The sequence below is a fragment of the Chelonia mydas genome, chromosome 1, assembly GCF_015237465.2.
Source record: "Chelonia mydas isolate rCheMyd1 chromosome 1, rCheMyd1.pri.v2, whole genome shotgun sequence".
NCBI classification, from domain to species: Eukaryota; Metazoa; Chordata; order Testudines; family Cheloniidae; genus Chelonia; species Chelonia mydas.
Genome location: NC_057849.1, coordinates 239,594,869 through 239,617,345, shown reverse-complemented (window position 1 = coordinate 239,617,345; position 22,477 = coordinate 239,594,869). Strand labels below are relative to the sequence as shown.

The 22,477-nt window shown below is 43.8% G+C and overlaps 1 protein-coding gene across 18 annotated transcripts in view; it reads left to right on the top strand.

Moving 5' to 3' along the window:
- The window catches only part of ERC1 (ELKS/RAB6-interacting/CAST family member 1), a 551,656-nt gene that overhangs the window by 229,994 nt on the left and 299,185 nt on the right, over positions 1-22,477 (top strand). For 13 of the 18 annotated variants that reach the window (XM_043540362.1, XM_037877967.2, XM_037877956.2 and 10 more), the window contains one exon: positions 22,256-22,267. The exons of the other annotated variants lie outside the window; for them this stretch is intronic. In XM_043540362.1, the coding sequence (XP_043396297.1) occupies positions 22,256-22,267 (12 nt within the window). The remainder of the gene's footprint in view (positions 1-22,255; positions 22,268-22,477) is intronic. 18 annotated transcript variants of the gene reach the window in all.

Below are 22,477 nucleotides of genomic sequence, written 5' to 3'. Positions count from 1 at the left end.
CTCTATTCTGTGCGCTCATGTTTACCTCTTGCAGTCTCCCCCTCTGTTATGGAGAATGACTTGCATAAAAATTCCTCTGAATTCAATGGCAAAAACGTCAGCAATTGATTATATTATTCTGAAACTACTGAACTGGATGGCTGTGCCAGCCCAGATCTTTGGGTGGCATTCATTCTTGTTCTACTGAAAATGAGTATTGAGTTCTACAGTCTTGTCAGTTACCTTTGGCTTCCACCTTTTCCCCTATGTTTTTAAACAGCAGCCTGAAATTTATTTTTCCAGGAGTGAAGTTTTATTTTTATTTTTTCCATAGGATCTTCTCTTTTACAAATCCAGAATTTTCTGTATCTGGGACAGCAGTTTGAGCAGATTAAATTGAGTAAATGCAGCCCCTTTTGGTCTGTTTTCCTTCCTTCCCAAACTATACAACCCTAGAGCTCTGTGACATACAATGTATTCAACAGGACATTTGGGCTGTAGTTCTAGAAACTAGGTCAATTGTCTGTGTGCTTATTGCTTAGACTCTTTTTTCCATGCACAAGAGTGATCTACCGTTAAAATCATTACCCTTCGTTTGGGAAAGACTTTGGAAATATGCACCTTTCCTTGTAACCTGATCCCCAAAAGAGAGAGAGAAATAAGAAAGAAAATTGCATCATGTCTGTTTTTCATCACTAGTTCTGAAGATTTATGATATGTTGTATTACAGGAGCACATAGGGTACGTCTACACTGCAATTAGACACCTTGACTGGCCTGTGCCAGCTGACTTGGGCTCATGTGGCTTGGCCTGTGGGGCTCTTTAATTGCTGTGTAGATGTTCAGGCTGCAGCCTGAGCTCTGGGACCCACTCACCTTGCAGGATCCTAGTGCCTGGGCTCCAGCCTGAGCCCATTCATCTCCACTGCAATTAAACATCCCTGCAAGCCCATGTCAGCTGGCATGGGCCAGCTGCAGCTTTTTAATTGCAGTGTAGATATATCCTTAGAAACCACAATCAGGATCAGGACTTCATTGTGCTAAGCAACATACAAACACACAGACATGGCCTCTGGTCCAAGGAGCTTACGGTTTAAGACAAATATGAGAAATGGGGCAAACCCTTGTTTCTGTTACAGTCTATTGCAGCCTTAAATAGCTGGAGAACTACTTTATAAACATCATTCCAAAGAGCTGAAAAATAATTATGGCATGATTTTATGCTGCAATGTTTGTTTCCTGCTGTCTTATACTCTCAAATCAAAGTCTTCCCATATTGCTGCAAATGTAATATCAGAATGTTTGGAGACGACTCCATGATGATGATTTGGAATCCTGTGACTGATGAATGCTATCTACTCCTCTCTGTTCCCTCTTTGCTCCTGTAGAGGGAAAAGTTGCTTCTTCTGTATTTATCCTGCCCTCCTCTTTGGTTGCTGGATGAAATGGTATAAGGTCATCATCCACCTTCTTATTCCTGGTGGTCCTGAAGGATGGGGAGATTGGTGTCAGTGGTCCTCTACAATGACTCAAGTATGTCAATAAAGGAAAGAGCACTCTTATGGTCAACACTTGAAGTATTCTGTCTGGGACCATGTAAATCAAGAGGAAAGCAAATCAGACTCATGTATTCTGAGAACTGTATATGGGGCCCAGAGAGTCTTATGGCTCTAGAGACACAAGCTGAATGTAATTGATCTGATCGGTTATCAAATTATCAATTATTGTGAGCAGATTTTTCCGATGGATCTATAATTTAACTAATTTTTCTACAGCATGAAAAGAGTCGTAAGACTTTTAGAACCTTATAATGAGGTTTTCTTCTTTGAGTGCTAGTTCTTACGTATATTCTACTGCGGGTATTCATGCATTCTTCTTAGAGCAGTGCTCCGCTGTAGGTGTATTTGCACCCACTGCACCTTTATTTGGAGATTTTAGATAGCAGTATCTGTTCGGCCCGGGCATACACCTCCTCCCCTCTCCTCCCTCCCCCCCGTGGTCTACCTCAAGGCTATCTAGCACTGCGCGCGTGAACTTCCCTCATTTCTTCTCGACCACCTTTGGCCTTGAACAGAACGAGCAGTCTCATCGTTCTTTCATAGTTTTAGTATAAGCAGTAGATAGTCTTGGAGTTTTTCGTTTCCTTCTAGTAGTTAGAGTTTCTGTTTTTTCATTCAATTTTTTTTCCCTTACATGTTTTCTCTCTCTATTTTGAGGGGGATCTCCCCACAGGGAAATTTAGTAATTTAGAGTTTGTTTCTTTCTTTATGGTTCTAGAAACAAAACAAAACCCAAACCTTTCACTTTTTCCTACCTTTTGGGGGTGGGGGTCACTCTGCAGGGGTATGCCCGGTTCTCCTGGTTTCAAGAGGTGTCTGTCCTGACCTTCCTCCGTCAAGTGGATGGATGCTCTGTATTCATTCACCCAATCGCACACAGATTCCTTAAGGGCATGGGAAACCTTCCTGCATGTCAGATCATGCATGCCAATCTGGGACCTCAATCTAGTTTTGAGAGACCACCCTTCAAAGCCCCTGGCAACTTGCTCTCTGTTACACTTGTCCATGAAGACAGCATTTCTAGTGGTCATTACCTTAGCATGAAGGATAGGGGAAATAGCAGCACTGATGGCATACAGTCGTTTTTAAAGACAGTTATGTTGAGCCCCTTCCCAAGTTCCTCCCTAAAGTAGCCTTCATCTTTCATATGAATCAGCTAATTCACGAAAACCGCATTGTGATAACAGGGAGGCGATATTGCATATGCGAGATGTTAGGAGAGCTGTAGCATTTTATTTGGACAGGACTAAGGACTTTAGGAAATCTCCTAAAACTCTTCCTTTCATTCGCAGAAAAATCAAAAGGTTCCACAATATCAGCTCAAAGACTCAAAATGGGTCTCCGGTTGTATTAATCACTGTTACCATGCGTGCAATCTGCTGCCTTGGTCGGGAATCCGTACACACTCCACAAGATCTGCATCTGCCTCAGTCATGTCTCTTAAAAATGTCCCCATCTCAGAAATTTGCAGGGTGGCGACCTGGGCCTCTGCCCATACATTCTCCAAGTATTCAGAATTACTAGATTTTGGGGCCAACTTACCTTGGAGGGACAGGCTCAATTTCAGGCTTTTATTTGTGAAGGCAAGCTGCTGGTCAGAACCATGACTATAGTCTTCAGGGAGTTCCAGAACATTGTGGAGGACTTGCCCTTTAACAAGACTGACCTTTTCAATTAAAAAGACTGATGAGTCTTTGCACTCACTAAAGTATTCTAGCATAATCCTCCACTCCCTGGGTATATGTGGTGTCCTCAAGGAGGAAATACCACAAACATCCCTACAAACCAAGGCCTATGCCTCAACCTTTTTACCACCAGCAAGCCTATGAACTGCCTCATTAAAGACAAAGTGCAGAAGCCACAATTTTCTGCACCTTCCACACTGACCACATCAACCCAGCTTTACTCCCAGCCAGATGATACTTTTGATGGGATTCTTGTGAGTTGTGAACCACTGTTGATGCCATCTTCACGCAATCCTCACATAACCTTTGATTGCCGTTTAGCAGTCTTTCACCACAACTGGAGTACAATAACAGGCAGGTGGGTTCTGGAGTTTGTTCATTCTGGCTACATCGTCGAGTTTCTCTCTCCGCCCCCTCCAAAACCTCTTCTCCGTCCCTCTTCAGGGACCTTTCTCATGCAGAGATTCTCCTCCAGGAGGTAGAATTTCTCCTCTATCAGGGAATATAGAGCAGGTACCTCTTCAACAACAAGGGAAAGGGTTCTATTTGAAATATGTCTAAGGTCCCAAAAAGAAGGGATCATGGAGACCTATTCTGAACCTGCGATGGCTCAGTGTTTTTATTTGTAAACAAAAATTCCATATGGCTCCACTGGTATCAATAACACCTTCCTTGGAAAAGGACCCGGAGTTCACAGTTCTCAATAGTAAAAATGCATACTTTCATGTGGGTATTCACCCTGCCCACAGAGGATTCTTCAGATTTATGGTGGCTCCCAAGCACTATCAATACAGGGTGCTCCCATTTGGTCTTGCAAGCACACCCAGGGTCTTCACGAAAGTGTTTCTAGTAGTAGCAATGCAGTTCAGATGGAGCAGCTTCATTGTCTTCCCATATTTAGATGACTAGCATCTAACTGGCCCGACACTCCTAGAAGCCCTTGCGTGAACCTCATTGCTGCTTCATCTTCTGTCATCCCTAGGAGTCTGTCTGAATGTGGAAAAGTCTATCCTGACCCTGACAGAGTATAGAATTGATAGGAGCAACCTTAGACTCAGGGTGAATGCTTATCTCCCAATGGATGGACAGACGTGCCATTAACAACCTGATAGACCAGGTTATGCTCAATATCAGTTTGGGTTTGCCTTTCTCTCCAGGGACACTGTGGCAGCATGTGCTTATGTCACACCATTCACAAGACTCCACTTCCATTGCCAGCAGGCTTGGCTCCGAACAGTATATACACCAAGTAAGCACAGCATGAACACCTTAGTGACAAATCCTACCAGAGTGAGGGCCTCACTAACTTGATGGAAAGATTCTGGACAAGTGTATGTAAGTGTTCCTTTCCTGTTCCCCAAACCTAATAAGACAATAATTAGAGATGCCGCCCTGTGAGACTGGGGAACCCAGATGGACAGTCACACGGTGGGGGGCATTTGGATACCCAAAGAGACCAGAATGCATGTAAATCTTCTGGAACTCTGGCAAATCTGAGAGGCTTGTAAAGCATTCATACCATTCATCCAGTTTCACCATATACTCACAGTATCGGACAGAATAAACATATTCTATATAAGTGATCAGAAAGAAAAAAGATTTGTCTCCCTGTGTATAGAAGTGTTCACCCTATGGAACTAGTGTATCAAGAACCATATCATCCTATTGGCAGAGTACCTTCCAGGAACCCAGAATTTGTTGGCAGACAGCCTCAGCTGGCATTTCACCATCTATCCTGAGTTGGAGTTACACATTTCAGTAGTGAATAGTGTTTTCACTCAGTGGAAAACCCCCACTGAGGACCTGTTTACCTCCCAGGCAAACAGAAAATGCAGCATATATGGCTCCAGAGGAGCTCAAGAAAAGCATTCCAAAGGCAAAGCTCTCCTACTACCTTGGACAGATCACTTCAGTTATGTCTTCCCTCCTGTTCCCCTGGTTCTATAGTAGGTTTGGCTGGACAAGGCACGAGTCATCCTAATCACTGCAAATGCCCAAGCAGTTCTTATTTCTAAGTCTTCTACAAATGGTGTCCAATCCACCTATCAGCACTTGATTATTCCTGGATCTCTTAACCCAGGAGAATGGCAGAGTCAAGCATCCTAACCTTGATGCACTTCATCTCATGGCTTGGTATTTGGATGGGCATCAAACTTAGAATGTTCCTGTTCTGAAACCATGCAAACCATTCTTAATAAGAGCAAAAAGGACTCCATCAGGAAATATTATCTTGCCAAGTGCAAACATTTCTATGTCTGGGTTCAGCAAAACCGTATTTCTCCAGAAACAGCAGACATTACTGCTATTTTGGATTATCTTTTTACTCTGAAGATGATGGGCCTTTCTTTTAGTTTGCTATTGGTTCCCCTGGTGGCAATCAGTGTGTGTTACCTGCTTTGGATGGTTACTCCATCTTTACTCACCGAGGAACAGCCAGTTTTTTTAAGGGTCTAATCAGAACTTTCCCACCAGTAAAAAAGCCACCCCCTCACTGGGACCTTAACTTAGTGTTTTCTGTGCTCACTAAGCCACCGTTTGAACTGCTAGCTACATATTCCATGTCTCTCATGTCCATGAATGTTGTCTTCCTTGTTGGCATTGGCTCGGCCAGAAGGGTAGATGTATTCCGGGCCCTAAAGATTATACACAGTGTTACATAAGGACAAAGTCTTGCTACTGCTATACCCGAAATTCATTGCTAACATAGTTTTGGAATTTCACATAAACCAGTCAATTCATTTACCTATGTTTTTTCTGAAGCCCCAAGCCTCTCCCAAGCAGAGGAGACTTCATTCTCTTGGCATATGACACGCATTTGCATTGCAGAGAACAAAATTGATCAGTAAGTCACCTAAACTGTTCATTACTGTAGCAGAATGAGTCCAAGGTCAAGCTATATCCTCTGAGGATCTCTAAATGGATCTCTGGTTGTATCCTACTCTGTTATCAGTTTTGACAGCTTCCTCACCCACACAGGGTAAGGGTTCACTCTGCAAGGTCAGAAGGGGCCTCACTATCATTACTCCAAGAGGTGCCCCTTCTTGATGTTTGCAGGACAGCTATGTCGCGTTCCATCCACACATGCTTGAGACATTATGCTTTGGTCCAAGACTTCTTTGCTGACACATTTTTTGGGACAGAGGTTTTACAAACAAAACCACCTACATCCTTTCACTCTCCTCTCTGAGTACTGCTTGTCAGTCACCCACAGTGGAATACACAGGGACCAGCACTCGAACAACAAAGGGAAATTACTTACTTTTGCAACTGGAGTTCAAGATGTGTAGGTCCTTATCTGTATTCCAGTACCCGCCCTCCTTCCCCTATGCTTCAGATATTGGCAAAATTCTCAGTAGAGATGGAACCAAAGAGGCAGTCTGTCTGCCTCGCCCTACCCCTCTCATTATACAGCACCAGGAGAGCAGGGGAGCACATGCAGACCAACAGATTCTACTTGCAAGAATTCTCTGGTCTCAGGCATGTGGAACACATTCATACCCACAGTGTAATACGCTTAGTTACTTAACTTTGAACCCAGTTACAAAGTTAAGTAACTTCCCTTCCTACAGCCTCATGTCAGTATGTCGCATGCTATTTGATTAGTGGTTTATTGCCTCCCAGATAAGAGCAGCCTTTTCTCTTGTACCTCAACTGTTCTCACCTTCTCCCTCTCACCACAAAATTCTTCTTTGAAACTTTTCTTCCTCTGCCCTGAGTTTTCAGATAAGAGCAGAAGTAGTATGTGCGAAATGTATAGGTTATTCCTGTTTTTGTCTTCCATGCTTGTTTGTGAAATGGTCTTGCACACTTAACTGATATCCATGTCACTGTCTGGTTTCTGTAGAAGATTAGTGCTTGGTGCTTTAAAGCAGCCATTCCCAAACCGTGGTTCACAGAGAATGGGCTGGTCACATGTTGGCTTCTTCTGCTACTTTTACCGTTGTTCAAACTCCTCAATGCAAAGAATAGCTTTATTGCCTGTTAAAAAAAAAAAAGACAAACTAGTTGTCTTTGCTAGAGGCTGCTGCTCCATGGAGGTGGAGAAGAAACAAGTTTCATTCAGAGAACAAAACTATTAGTGCAGATGAGAACTTATAGCAATAGAGGATTGTCAGGAGCCCTGCAACACGTAGGGGGGTTTGTGTGGGACTTCCTGGGAAATTGTGTCATATAAGTCTACTTTTACCTGCTGGGGTGGAGTGTAATGGCTAGCTGGCTACTGCTGTTGATGTTTGCTGTGATTATGCTTTCTTTGGATTAAAGAGGAACTAGTCTAGTTATGTCAAGTTCAACTCTAACTATTTGCATTCAAGTCATGTTGCAGTGGCTACAGACACAGTCTAAGGTTTGCTTCTATTCCTTAAGACTTAAACATAGCAAAACCTATTGCTTTTTATTCTTATTTTTGCTCCTTTCCTTCCTCCACTCTTGGCCCAAACCTCTGTCGTACATTCTGTCTCTACTAACTAAAACTCCAGTACTGGAAGCTGTCTCAGCAACTGCCTTGATAGAGGTCTGTATTGTCTCAAGCTTGAGTCTTCTCATGACTGTCATCCTTCAAGAAACAGGCAGAATTAAAGTAGAAGCGAAAAAAAATTAAGAATGATATTGAGCATCAAAGTAATTGGAATGATTAAAATGTTTACACTACATCATTATGCTCACTTCTCAGTATCCATCCTCTGTCAAAGACAGGAAATATTAATAGCTATTCCCTTCCTGTCATGCATGCCAGCCTAGGCATAGTAGGTAGGTCCTCTTGGATAACCAAAAGAAAGAGGTGTAGTTGTCTGCACCCCTTCAGTATTGCTCTACGCACGCACACAGTGTCAAATTAATATCAGTCTGGTTCAGTGTTTCAGTGAAAACTGAGAAATTGTTCAGTGACCACATCTCTGGTAGTCTTATTCTTCCATAAAATAATTTGAATTCCCTGAGATGCTTCATTCAGCCATTTGGATATTTCACTTCAGTACCAGGTTTGATGAGATTTCTACAGATGGATTCTTCAAATGTATTCTGCATAGAGTTGGGAGGTTACTTTTGTAGCTACCATCGGGAACTGCATTCAGTGCTGAGGGAGCAGAAGGGTGAAGGGAAATTAAATCTCGATGGAATAAATAATCCTAGACTCTGCTAAAAAAAAAAAAAAAAAAAAAAGTGTCTACCATAGTGAATGAGTTCTCTCAAGATTTATGCCTTACTGTAAAAATCTTGAATCGTTCCAGTTTCCCAGCAAATACACACACCTGTTCTCATTAATACTTTCACCATCATTTCGGGGAGTGGGTGATGAGGTGTGCATCTATAATATAATAATTCCATATATACATAATAGGTAACACTATGTGCACTCAATATATATTACTTTTTAGAGAGGTAGGAGTACACATACACACCTCTCCAGTAAAAAAAAAAAAAAAAAAAAAGTGTGTGCTGAGGGTATATAGTGTAACCTATTATATGAATATATAAGATGTACATGATATCTATATATATAATGCATATGGAAGCAATGATTGCAACTGCATATTTAAGGCTGAGTTGAGTTTTGCACTTTCACTATGTAGAAAAAACAGTGTGTCCTCTCTCCTACTGAGGATGTAGTAGGCCACCATTTCTCCTAAAGGTAGTGTGGGTTCACTTCCATTGGGAATAATGGAGGTCATTGTCCCTCTTTGTTAAGGGCAGCCTGTGTGGTGGGTCCTATTGAGAAGATGGGAGATGATGGCCATTTTGAAAGAGTTGTGGCTATATTGGTCCATGATATTAGAAAGACAAGGTGGGTGAAGTTATATTTTTTATTGGACCAACTTCTGTTGGTGAAAGAGACAAGCTTTCGAGCTACACAGACCTGAAGAAGAGCTCGGTGTAGCTCAAAAGCTTTTCTTTTTCACCAACTGAAGTTGGTCCAATAAAAGAGATTACCTCACCAACCTTGTATGTCATTTTGAAAGAGAACAGTTTGTGATGAATTTCTCTCAAGATTATTTAAGGTGCCATTCCCTGCTGAAAGAGAAACTTAATTTTGAAGAATAACCGCAAAAAACTACCCTTAACCCTAAATATTTCTTTTCAGATATACCCATTACACAAAGTTTATTTAACATGGGTAGGAGTAACAATACAGGGTGATCAAGGGGAGATGGTAAAATATGGAAAATGGGATTGAAGGGAAGATTGGTTTGTGGGTGTACAGGAGTGGGAAGGGCAGAAGGGGTGGGGATTTGTGGTGTGTTTTTTGGAGGACAGGAGGGAAAGAAAAAAAACTGAATTGTATGTTCCAGCTCCTTTATGCTGTTCCGAGTGGTGTAAAGCAGATAGAGCTTACTGGTAAATCAGGCCCTAAAAGTTCATTTTTTAAATGGTTTTAGTTTGGTAGTACATATTCTTCTTTGAGTGCTTGCTCATGTTGATTCCATGTTAGGTGTGTGCGTGTCCACATGAATGGCTGCCAGAAATTTTTCCCTTAGTGGTATCGGTAGGACCAACTCTGGCGCGCCCTGGAGACCCGCACTCATGCACTGGTATATGGGGCGCCACCAGCCCTGCACCCTCTCAGTTCCTTTTTACCGCCCAAGACAGTTGCTTGAACGTCTCTTGCAATTTCAAGCTCCCTTGTGGCTTTATCTGTGGACTTTCCTGGACTTTTCTGTGTACAGTTTTTAGTGTTAGTAGTAATTGTGTTAGTTAGATAGAGGTCCCATCTGGGATGCCCAGGCCAGTGAGCAACCCGCATACAAGCTTCTTAAAGTGCCTCAGGGAAGCTCATGTCAAGGAAAAGTACAGGATCTGCAAGGGCTTCAGGCCATGCACTCTTAAGGACAGGGATATTCATTTGAAGGCCCTGTTATTGGAAGCTAGCCTTTGTCCGGGTTCGGAGCCGTGCTGCTCTGACTCGTCAGCCTCAGTGTGCAGTGCTCCACTGGCATCAGGCTCTTCCCAACACTGTTCCTCTTCCCCGTACCGAAAAAGAGGCACAAAAAACAGTGCGGCGACAGGGGGCACTCCCCAGCACCACAGAGAGACATGTGGGGAATTCCTAATGAAGCACGACCTGTGCCGGGCTGCTCACCTTCCCCAGAGTTGCAGTTGGCAGCAGCTACGCCTCCTAGGGAATTCAGTCCGGTTCAGTACCCACCATCGACTCTTGGGAACTGTTGGGGACCCTTACACCTTCAAGCTCCCTTGATACCGGAGGCTTTTCAGGTGGCAAAGGACCTCATGTCACTCCCGGTGGCACCCACCCACACTTAGAGACACCCTGTCTGCAGAATCGGTGTCTTCTCAAGAGGGAAGTCCTCAATGGGGCCTCCCTAGTGGGCTTCGACCCAGTGATTGTCCCCATCCCATCACCAGTCGCCGGATCCGTGGCATTGATCTCCAGCATCATGGGACCAGTCACTGGCTTCCCGGTCACCAGCCCCCTGGCACCGCTCCCCATTGCCACACCATATGTCTCTGGCACCACAGCAGTGGTTACTGACTCCTCACCACCTGTCCTCAGTGTGGCACTGTTCTCCGTCTCCACATCACAGCTGGCAGGAGATGGTAGTGACGCTCCTCCCTGATCGCCAAGGGAGGAGTCCTCATCAAAGTCTTGGGAGGAAGCTACCCCTCCTGTCACAGCGCCGACACCAGCCGTACACACCGGACTTTGCTGTGGTCCGTCGACAGCTTGGCCGCCGGTGCAATGACCTTATTGGACCCTGTGGGGGTTCCCACTGATGCCAGGACCGTATTCCCAGTCAGTGTTCTCAGTAGTCTCTGAGAGGTAGATCCCAATGCTAACCTGGCCACCACCACTGGAGACCGACTCGGAACCAGACCCCAATACTGAAACTCCAGCAGCCCTGGTGCTATTGACCCTGACTGTGGAGGAAGAGTCAGCCCCTCCCACGGTGACAGCCTCTTCCTCGTTCTCTCCAGATAAGGCAGTCATGGGGCCCGCCAACATGCTGCCACCAGATGATTTTCAGGCCCACCAGGAGTTCCTCAATTGAATCACCTCGAACTTGGGTTTGGAGGCATAGCAGCTTAAGGGGCTTATGGACAGCTTTTTTGATACATTGGCTGTGGCACTCCCAGTGCATGACAGGGTACTCAACCTGGTCAAGGCACTGTGGCAAATCCCATCTTCTCTGACCCTAACATCTAAATGGGCAGAGAGGAAGTACTGTGTCCCTGCTGAGGACAGGTACAGGTACTCCCACCCTCCCCCTGGGTCACTAGTGGTCTCTGCCACCAATGAATGAGACAGGCACGGACAAACAAGTGCAACTCCTAAAAATAAAGATGCTGAAAAGCTGGATGTTTAATCGACGGCCAGTCTGCAACTGCGTATCTCCAACCAGCAAGCATTGCTGGGGAGATACAACTTCAATGTCTGGGACTCAATGGCCAAATTTAAGGACTCCCTGCCTCAGGAGACGAGACATGAATTCTTGGCTGTTATGGGAGAGCACAGGCAGTGGACAGGGCCTCTTTCCATGCCACCTTGGATGCAACCGATTTGGCGGCAAGGTCGATGGCAGTTCATGCCTACAATCCTTGGGGTTCTTCCATAAGTTGCAGCAGCTGGTCCAGGCCCTTCCTTTCAAGGGCAATGCACTGTTCTCAGAACAAACTGACAGCAGCCTATATGGTCTAAAAGATTCAAGGGCCGCTCTGCGTTCCTTGAGCTTGTTCACGGTGCCGGCCTTCAGGATTCACTTCCAGCCACAGCCACCTCCTAGATTCTTGGGCCCATCTTGCTAAGATCCCTATAAGAAAAGGGACAGAGGTTATAAATGTCACAAACCCACTCCATCCTCCCCGGCTTCCTAGCTGGGCTCCGCAAGACACCCCGGTGGCTCGCACCAGGCATTTTCAGGATGCGCCTGAGGATGGCGTACCGGACTTGCCCCAGGATCCATCCCACCATCTATTCCTGGACCGTTTGTCTCCTTTCCTTACTGCATGGTCCCACGTTACCTCAGACCGTTGGGAGCTCAACACAGTAGCAGTTGGATACACCCTGCATTTCTCCTCCACCCCTCCCTCTCACCCACCAACCAACCCCCGTCCCTCTTCAGGGACCTTTCTCACAACTAACTTCTTGCCCAGGAGGTAGAAGTCCTTCTGCATCTGGGGGGCATAGAGGAAGTTCCTTGAGAGCTGAGGGGAAAGAGTTTTCATTCCCAATATTTCCTCATCCCGAAGGACAAAGCGGGCCTGAGGCCCATTCTGGACCTGTGTCAACTCAACAAATATCTCAAGAAGTTGAAGTTCCTTATGATCTCTCTGGCCTCCATTACCGCCTCCTCAGATCCAGGAGACGAGTGCGCCGCCCTCGACTTAAGATGCCTATTTCCATATCTCTGTTTTCCGTGGGCACAGGAGATTCCTCCGGTTTGTGGTGCGTCAATGTTGTTGCCAATTCACCACACTGCCCTTCAGTCTATAATCAGCTCTGAAAGTTTTCATAAAGTGCATGGCAGTCGTGGCAGTTTACCTGAGAAGTCAAGCCAGGCAGATTTATCTGTACCTCAATAACTGGCTAATCAAGGACTGTTCGCAATCCCAGGTTCAGCACAGCATCAGTGTGGTACAGCTGAAAGTATTCTTTTCTCCCACCCTACACCCAACTCCCTGGTTCTTGAGGCCATTAACAAATGAAACAGGCAATATCAGGCCCGTTCAACACCATCTGACAAAGAGCTAAAAAGACTAGCTGTTCTGTGTTGTTCAACCAGTGCAATAACTATACAATTACAATGATTTCATTATGTGGTTTGGGGTCCTGTGTTGTTCAACCAGCCCATGAGAACAGCTAAATTGCCCAGGAAGAAGTCCACGTTCAGTAAGAAAGGACTGTCTTCTATGGTGACTTCCCAGTCAGCCAGTCAGTGACATCCTCAAAGTGACAGTTTTGACCCATTGGTCAAGGATCACAAACTCTCTCCTGGTCCGGATTCTATGCTGCACCTATCTACCCTCCACCATTATGGGGATCATCTCTCCCATTTTCTACCTTCCTGGGAACTCATCACCATGGACAGGTCAATCCTAGAGGTGATATCTACAGGTTACTTCATCCAGTTCAGCTCTTTGCCACTCCACCACAACCCCTCCCCTTCCCTCTTCAGGGCCCCTTCTCCTGAGGGTGTCCTGAGACAATCAATATAATACCTGCTAACATTAGGGGCAATCAAACCTGTTCCACTGGATTTCTTCAGAAAAGTTCTAGTCGAAAGACAAACGGGGCAGGGACCAAATCTGTACCTCAGGTCTCTGGACACATTTGTCCACTCTTAATGGAGCAGAATGATAATCCTAGCAGCGACAATTCCCTCTCTTGGTCCAGGAGATCAGTTTGTCTTCCTTGACCATCAGGTACTTACTTTCATATCTCCATGCTCCCCTCACACAGATGTTTCCTACATTTTGTATTGGGCAGGGATCACTATCAATATCACGTCTTACCCTCAGACCTCTCCACCGTCACAGATGTGATTACCAAAGCCCCCTCGGCTATGCTCTCAGGTTCTTCAAGCCTGGCAGAGAACTGTCTGCACCCACAAGAAGCGCAGTCTATCCCAGCGGGTGTCTGTACCTCAGAGAGTCCTTGATTGTCTAAACTGGTGGAAGGATCCCCAAAAGGTATATGTGGGAATTCTGTTCTTGCAGCTTACTCCCATGAGGATTATCACTACAGATGCTTCCCTGACAGGCTGGGATGCACTATTCCAGAAACCTCAGAGGTCAGGGCAAATGAATCCCTCAGGAGGTGATCCTAAATATCAACATATTAGGGCTCAGAGCAGTTTGTTGCGCTTGCCAGTACTTTCTGCTTCACATCAGGGGCCACCCAACAACAGACCAGCAATGTGTTATATTAATCATTAAGAAGGAGCAAGATCCCAGGCCTTATGCGTCAAATTCTTAAAACTATGGAACTGGTGCATATCACACTGCATACAGATCTCAGTGGTTTATCTACCAGGACTACAGAACACAATGGCGCACTACCTCAGCAGGCATTTTTGCGTTGACAGCAAATGGGAGCTAAACAACGAGATATTCCAAGAGATATGCCTTACCTGGGGTCATCTAGAGATAGATCTCTTTGCAGCACCATCCATTGCGAAGAGTAGATGATTCTGCTCAAGGGGAGGACGCAGAGCAACTCAATGGGAAATGCCCTAATCGTTCCATGGCCTTGCATGTTACTATATGGTTATCCCCCAACTCTTTTACTGCTCAAGGTCCTAAACAAATCGAAACAGGAAAAATTAGTAGCCATCCTCATAGCACCTTTATGCTGGATACAGGTGTGTCTCCCAGAGCAACTTTGCATGTCTCTGTGACTGCTGCTCTTCCTTTCCCTGACAGCAAATTTCCTCCTCCACCCCACCCTCTCAGCACTTGATCTCAAGGTATGGTTACTAGATGACTCTCTAGTGTAGAAGAAGACTGCTCCCCAGTGGTACAAACAGTACTGCTTCATAATAGAAAACTTACAACAAGGAAAACTTACCTGCAGAAGTGGAAATGTTTCCAGACTTGGTGCAGCCACTGATTTATACCTCCTCTCAGGCTTGTCTAACACGTTACCTGCTGCATTTAAAAACCACAGGTTTATCGCTGAGCTTCATTAAAGTTCCCCTATCTGCCCTCACAGCTTTTCACTCCCCCATTGAGGTGTTTTCAGTCTTCACCCACCTAACCATACTGAGGTATGTTTACAGGCCTGTTCAACCTCTTCCCTTCTGTCAAGGAACCAACTGTACCTCAGAACCTAAATTTAATCCTCAATGTGCTGAAGAAACACGCATTTGAACCTATGGGTAATGGTTCCATCCTTCCTTTGTCCCTTAGCCATCACCTCAGCCAGGAGGGTAGGGGACCTTGGAGCATTGATGGTTGACCCAGGGTACATGGTGTTTTATCATGATAAAGTGACACTAGATCCACGACCTACCTGAAGTTTCTTCAGAATTCCACATTCATCATAAGATTCACCTCCTGATGTTTATCCCAAGCCTCACCCTTCAAGAGAAAAAAATGAGCCTTTGTACACTGGACGTAAGAAGAGCTCTTGCCTTTTACCTAGGCAGGACCAGGCCCTTTAGGGCTTTACCTGGGTGTTTCATCTCCATTGCATAATGAATGAAAGGACATCCAATTTTCACCCAAAGACTGTCAAAATGGGTTGCAGGGTGCACCTTAACCGGTTAGGAAGCCGCCTCCGAGGGTGATTGTTCATTCCACCAGAGCTCACTCTACCTCAATAGCTCTACTGAAAACCATTACTATCTCAGACATACACAGGGCAGCCAGGTCTTTGGTGCACATGTTTTGCCAGCACTACACTCTTGTGCTTGCTTCTAGAGCTGATGCAGTTTTCGATGATGCTGTTCTTCAGTTCGTACTGAATTTGCCTCCTTGGCATCTTCCACCATAATTGAGGTACTGCTCAGGAATCTGCTGAGTAGGGACTCTACTCAAAGGAGAAGAGGTTATTTACCTTGTGTCCCTATGGGTGCTCCACTACCCGCCCGCCTTCCCCTCTGCCTTGGGGTCTTTCGAGGGACTTTTGTGGTTGAGAAGAACTGGAATGATGGCAGGTCCACCCTGTCCCTATACACCCTTGCACTGGTGTAAGACCTGCGGTCCTTTGGATGCTGCTGACAAAAATCTCTGATGAAGAGTTCACAGGCACGTGCACGTCCTGATGTGAAGCACCCACAGGGGGCACATCCCAAAGAAATACAGTTACTGTAGAAGGTAAGTAACTATTCCTTCATTCCCTGAGCAAGTCTGTTTTGTGCACTGCATGAGACAAGGTTCCTTTTGGAAAAAATCATATGTGATCGTGCAGGTAAGGACAGTATCTTAATGCTTACCACAAGGGGCTCCAATTAAGGTTGCACAGGCCACCTTTAATTCTGTCTTTTCCTAACTTTTGAGTACTTCATTTCATAATGTTATTTTAACACAATATTTTGTGTAACTTCCTAGATTTTTAAGAAAGCAAATAGAAAAAACAGAAATTCCAGCATGTGGAATTATACTGGCCCCTACACCGGTCAACTATAGGACCTTTAGACCTTTAGACCTGGGACCTTTAGACCAACAGTACAAACCATCCTATGAAGTGAGTTGTAGCTCACAAAAGCTTATGCTCAAATAAATTGGTTAGTCTCTAACGTGCCACAAGTACTCCTTTTCTTAGTACAAACCCTGTACCACTAGAGCTAAGTAACTGTTCACAATAGTAGGCTGTGTTATCTGCTATGTGGACCAACCACTAAAGGAGGATGAGACAAGTAAGTAGACAGTGAGGTTTCACACCTAAAGTTAACATAATATAAAGACTCAGGACTCTCCTGAGTTAAATTCCAGATTCTGGAGGGAGTATACACTAGTGGGTTATAGACCCTCCATCCCCATGTGCCCCTAGCCTGTCACTGTCCCCACTTCCTGCTCCTATCCATCCTCTCCTGAGTTGCTGCCACTTTCTCCCCTGCTCTGTTCCCCTCATCCCTAGAACTCTTGCTCTTGAACCCCCTTTCCCTCCTTTTAAGCCTCTTCCTTGAATTCCTGCTCTGCTTCTATCCTTTGGCCCTGCTCTATCCCCTCTGCTCTTGTCTCCCTCGTTCTAATCTCTCTGCTCCCCAGCTGCACCCCTGGCTTCTCTTTCCCAGTAACCCGTCTCTGTTCTTCACCCTCTCCTCCATACTGTCTTGAGCACCAACATTGAGAGGACAAGAACAAAAGTCTTCTTGTCTCAGTTCCAGTCCCTGGGCTGGAACATGCTCAGTCACTCTGTGGGGAGTGGCATATTTGCAGCCTGGGTATCATGTAGGAACTGGGAAAGGATAAAGCATGCTCAGTGAAAATGAAATCTTAGGAAAACTAACTGCCAAACACGTAATAAAGAGACAAGACATGAAAATTTATTTTATTGGACTAACTTCTGTTAGTAAGAGACAAGCTCTTTTTCAAGCCACACACAGCTCTTTTTCAGATTTGGGAAATGTAAACTCCCAACATCACAGCAGAATGCAAGGTGGGACAGATTGCTTAGCATACGTAGTTAGTACATATTATAAGGGACCATTCAAGGTAATGTGGCCCATTAACACCTCTGCAGCCAAAAAGAGGGGGTTAGTGGGTTACATATTGTTGTAATAAACCATAAATCCAGTGTGTCTGTTCAGTCCATGATTTTTAGTGTCTAGCAGAGTAATGAATTTAAGATCCCAGGCTCTTGTTTTGAAAGGGTCTTTCAGGTTTCCTTTGAGGATGGTCACTGATAGGTTAGGCATAGAGCGATCACTTTGTGAAAGGTGTTCACCTACAGGTGATAGGATGTTTTTGTCTTTTATCATTTTCCTGTGTGAGTTCATTTGAGAGTGTAATGATTGTCTGGTTTCACCCACATAGTTGTTGTTGGGGCATTTAGTGCTCTGGATGGGGTATACCATTTGTTATGATAGGCATGTGTAAAATCCATGGCTCTTGAAAGATGTGTTGTGGGGGGTGTTGATCATCGTAGGAGTGGACAGATGTGTACAAGTTTCTGTTGTTCTGGCAGGGTCTGATGCTACTTTGAGTTGATGTGTCATGGTCTGCGGGGAGCTTGCTTCTGATGATGAGGTTGGAGGGTTGTTTGAAGGCCAGAAGTTGGGGTTCAAGAAAGATTTCTTTCAGGATGGGGTTCCCATTGAGTATGGGTCATAGTTGTTTCATGATACCCTGTATGGGTTCCAGTGTGGGGTACTAGGTGACAACTAGCGTTGTGCGGTCAGAGAGGGTTTTATTTCTGCATTGAAGCAGATTCTTTCAGGGTATTTGGATGGCCCATTCCATGGTGGAATCTACTTCTCTGTTGGTGGTTTTGAAGGTAGTTTTAAGTGTGTTATGGTATATATCCTGGACTTTCTCTTCGGAGCATATTCTGTGGTATCTGAGTACCTGGCTATAGGTAACTGATTTCTTGGTGTCTTAGGGGTGGTTACGGGATCCACGAAGGTAGGTGTGGTGATCAGTGGATTTCTTGTATGTGGTTGTCTATAGGGTTCCATTGTTGAAGCTGATAGTGATGTCCAGGAAACTGATGCTAGTGTGGCACTGTTCCAGAAAGAGTTTAATGTGTGGTGGTGGTTGAAACAGTGGTGGAAATCTCTGAGGAAGTTTAGGCCATCTGTCCAGAGGATGAAAATATCATCGATGTATCTCAGGTATATCATTGGTTTCCTGATGCATTTGTCCAGAAATTTTTCTTCAAAGTGGCCATGAAGAGGTTGGCATATTGGGGAGCCATCCTAGTACCCAGGGCTGTTCCCGTGGTATGGACAAAAAATGTTTGTTTTCTAATGTTAAATTGTTATGGGTGAGGATGAAATGGATGAGTTTGGCAATGCGTTTGGGATGGATATCTGAGGGTTGTTCATTGTCTTGTAAATATTTCTAAATATAACCTTACCCACCTTGTCTCTCTAATATTCTGGGACTGTCACGGCTACGACGACACTGCATACAAACTTCTTATAAGTCTCTACTGAGCATGTGCAAACTGGTTTCTCAGAATCTCAGCCAAATTTGGATGAATTTTCTTGGGGAGGGCAAAGCCACATTCCTGACCCCAGGGTGATGCCCTTGCTCTGAATTATGGACATGTGCCTGCATCTCAATGCTTATAAAAACTTAGGCAAATCTCTCCCTTGTTACATTAGGAATAAAAAGGAATAGACCCCAAGATCTGTCTGCACATTACAGCAAGGATGAAAGGTCCATTAATAGCTATAAAACAAGTGAAATAAACACTAACACCCCTTCTGTCCAGGACATCTGCAATGAAGGAACATGTATACTAACCTTCCTGAGTTTTGCTAGAGTGATAGGAACAGACTAGTCATCTTCCGTTTTCTCCCACAAAAGTACAGTCATAAAAGCTCTCTTTCAGTACAGCCAAATGTCAGAGACTGCCCCAGGACAGCCAGAGTGAAGAACAGGTATTCACCTTCCCCTGTTCAGCTGGAATGAGAGAACACACACAAATATTATTATACAGGACCCATGACCACCAAAGCAAGTGGAATGAAAAAAATACCCATGGCCCCTCTCCTCTGTGCGTTCAGAAAAATTCAAAGAACAGCATGTATTATACTCTTACTCCCAAGTGTATATGGAATTAAAGGAACAGACTCCTCTTTTCCTTGCTACAGCCAAATGGAGGAATATGCATACTCAAGCATGAGGAATAAATCATGGCCAGAATAAATCCTCCAGTTTAATCAACGTATTTTAAAATATATATTTATCCATGATTAAATATTAAAATGGTGTGCATCAAATCAGTTTTGCCCATCTATTACCCAGGAATTTGGTTTAAGATGGCTGTATTTTGGTATAAATTGAAATAAACGCTTAAAAGGGAAGTGGTTCCTTTGAGACTAGCATCTGACATTACAATTCTGTTGTCTCCCTATGTAAAATATGTCAGAGAGTGCACACTTAATGAGGCTGGGGAGAAGGGCTACTGCTGGATCTTGTAAGGAATGCCGTGTATGTTCTTGCTTGAAGGGAAATTGGCTGTGTGAAGCAATAAAAATGATGATATTGCTTTGTAACCAAACATCTATCGTTTATCTGACCCTGCTTGCTTGGGGAAGATGCTTGCTTCTCTGTGCCTTTCTTGGTCAATTTCACTGATGTTGGTTTTTGAAGAAAGATTTTGTGTTCTGAGATTCTGTTGCTAAAATTCCCATTACTTTCTTTTGAGTGCAGTACATGTTATATTGTGGCTTATTTTCACTCTGCAAGCAACAGCACATTTGCAAACTTTTCGGTTAGCTTTACTGTGGTTTTAGAAAACTATTGACACTGTATTCTCTCCCTTTTTATTCTAGATATGTACTAAAGAGGCCTAAACTCCTATTTCACATATTTCATATATTAAACCCTTACAGAGACCATGAGTCAGCAATAACATATATTTCTATTTTCTTGGTAAGAAAGATCGTGCTCCTTAGTGAACTGAAGATGTGGTGTCATTTTCTCTGTACAAATCCTGTGCAACTGGTTAAATAGCATTTCTCTGCACTGTAGAGAAACTAGAGGTAGCCCAACATAGCTTTTCCAATGCTGGTGTGCCTGTCTCCTTCACTGGCAAAAGAGGATACCTTTACTGCCAATTGGAAGAACTTGGTGGTGTGTTCAACACTCCCTCTTTTGAGTGGTGTAAGGAAACAATATCCATAGTACGAGTAACTACAGACTGACACTGGTGCACGAAGTGTAAATTCCTAAACTTGCACCATCTGAATTAAACATTTGATTACACTAGTCCTTTTCCCCCTTTTTTTTCCCCTTGAAAGTCCCATAATCTCTATTGTCAACCTGACATTTGTCTTCCCTTTTTTCTGTTTTTAATTTACTTGACTGTTCATAATTGTGCAGTTAAACTCTTAAATTTAAGGACAGCCCCAATAGAGTTGCAACTTTTGAATCTCAAGGAGGCCAGTTTTATATAAATGATTTTTCAGCTGGATTGACTGAGGAGGCGAGTGTTAATGACTTGCTTCAAGATCATACCTACAGACACCACTCCACACAGCCTTCAGTATCAAGTAGTATTCCTTTAAGAAACTTTTAAAGATTATTGTTTTAAAATACGAGAGTAAGTTTATTAGTTTGTCTCTTGCAAGCCACTGCCATACCTCTCAACTATACCTTGTTTTGAAGGGTGTCACCCACACAAATTTGATATCCCATCATCATTATTGTTGAAAATATTTATATCGGAAATAAAAATCATAAAACTCAAGTTGGAATTATTTACTAAAGGAATGAAGCCGATAGCCTTTGAACTTTTCTGCATAAATTTTTGTCACACATTGTATCCCTCTTTTGGGTCTTGGGATAGTGAGCAATCTGGCCACTGTAGTTTAAGTTATAGAATCCCATATGTATTTAAAAGTCAAATTGATGTTTTTGAGAGCAGGAAATTTATTTGTCATCAATCCTGTTTTTTATAAAATAAAAGAATAGAGCATAAAGTTTCAAATCTGGGGTAAAATTATTATTCTGGATTTCTGGATCTTTACTGAGCATATCAGTCTTATCAGTGAAATTGAAAATGGGTGTCTGTGAAAGGGGGATATTGGAGTTTACACCAGAAGGGCAATAATGAACCTATGGGGCCTCTTGCTATACAGGAAACTCCAGCATGGCATCTTAATCAGTCTTGTTTTGAACATCATTGGAGAGAACTGTCAAAGGATATGCCTGTTTGTTCATTATTGTTTTTAGATTGCACCTTATGTGGCCTTTGATTGTCTGAGTTAAGACAGCAGCAATGTGGAAAGAAGAGGCTGATGATTCTCTTTCTTTTTCGAGAAGTTGTTCTAGTGTGAAAATTAATAAAGATGGGCTGGATTTCCTTTTAGCTATGATAGGATAAACTATGACCTGCAGCCATATGCACTTAATTTTGTCATTCCATGCCTCTCAACAAACCTGGGTCATCGGCAGGGAATGTGGTTCCAGATAATGCATTTTTCTTACTCATTGAAAGAAAAGTAAAGCCTGAAAGAAAGGTAGCCTAAAGAAACTTATCAGGGTTGTAGCGCCACCTTGTAGTTAAGATCCACACAGAAAAAGAAAAAAAAAGTCCAGTTATCATTCCTGAAGGAACCTGGCTGGTGGTGTTCCAGTGCAATCCCAGAGGTATCTGAAATTGGTTCATTCCCCTGCCCCAAGAAACAATTTATACCAGAGATAATGTGCCCTAGAGAAACTCATCTCTAAGTAGAGTGGTGTAATCTAATTATAATGTGTGTCTTGTTAACTGAAAGATGGCAAACCTTGGTGCACCTTGTTCTAGGAAGAACTTTGCTTGTGTGTGTGTTATTCTGTCTCTAATGCTGCACTGGTTGTTTTGTCCTGTTTTCTTGTGCTGTGTTACCTCTGAACAGGATTCTCATTAACCCTTTCTCTAACTTTCTCTTTCGCATCTCCTTCCTGGATTTGCTGTTCCCTTCAGCCTCACCTCAAGGTCAGTATCCACTTTTAAGAAAGATGTTTATTAGACTGCTGTGGGTTGATCTAAAATTGAGATCTAACAAAAGGCCAGAACCAACCACTTGAGGCATTAAAACAGAGAACCAGGAATCTGGTCCAATCTATGGAAGTGGATGTGCTGGCTTTGAAAGGGAAAGAATGAATTTTAGAAGAGCACAAAACTTGAACAAATGACACAACTTTT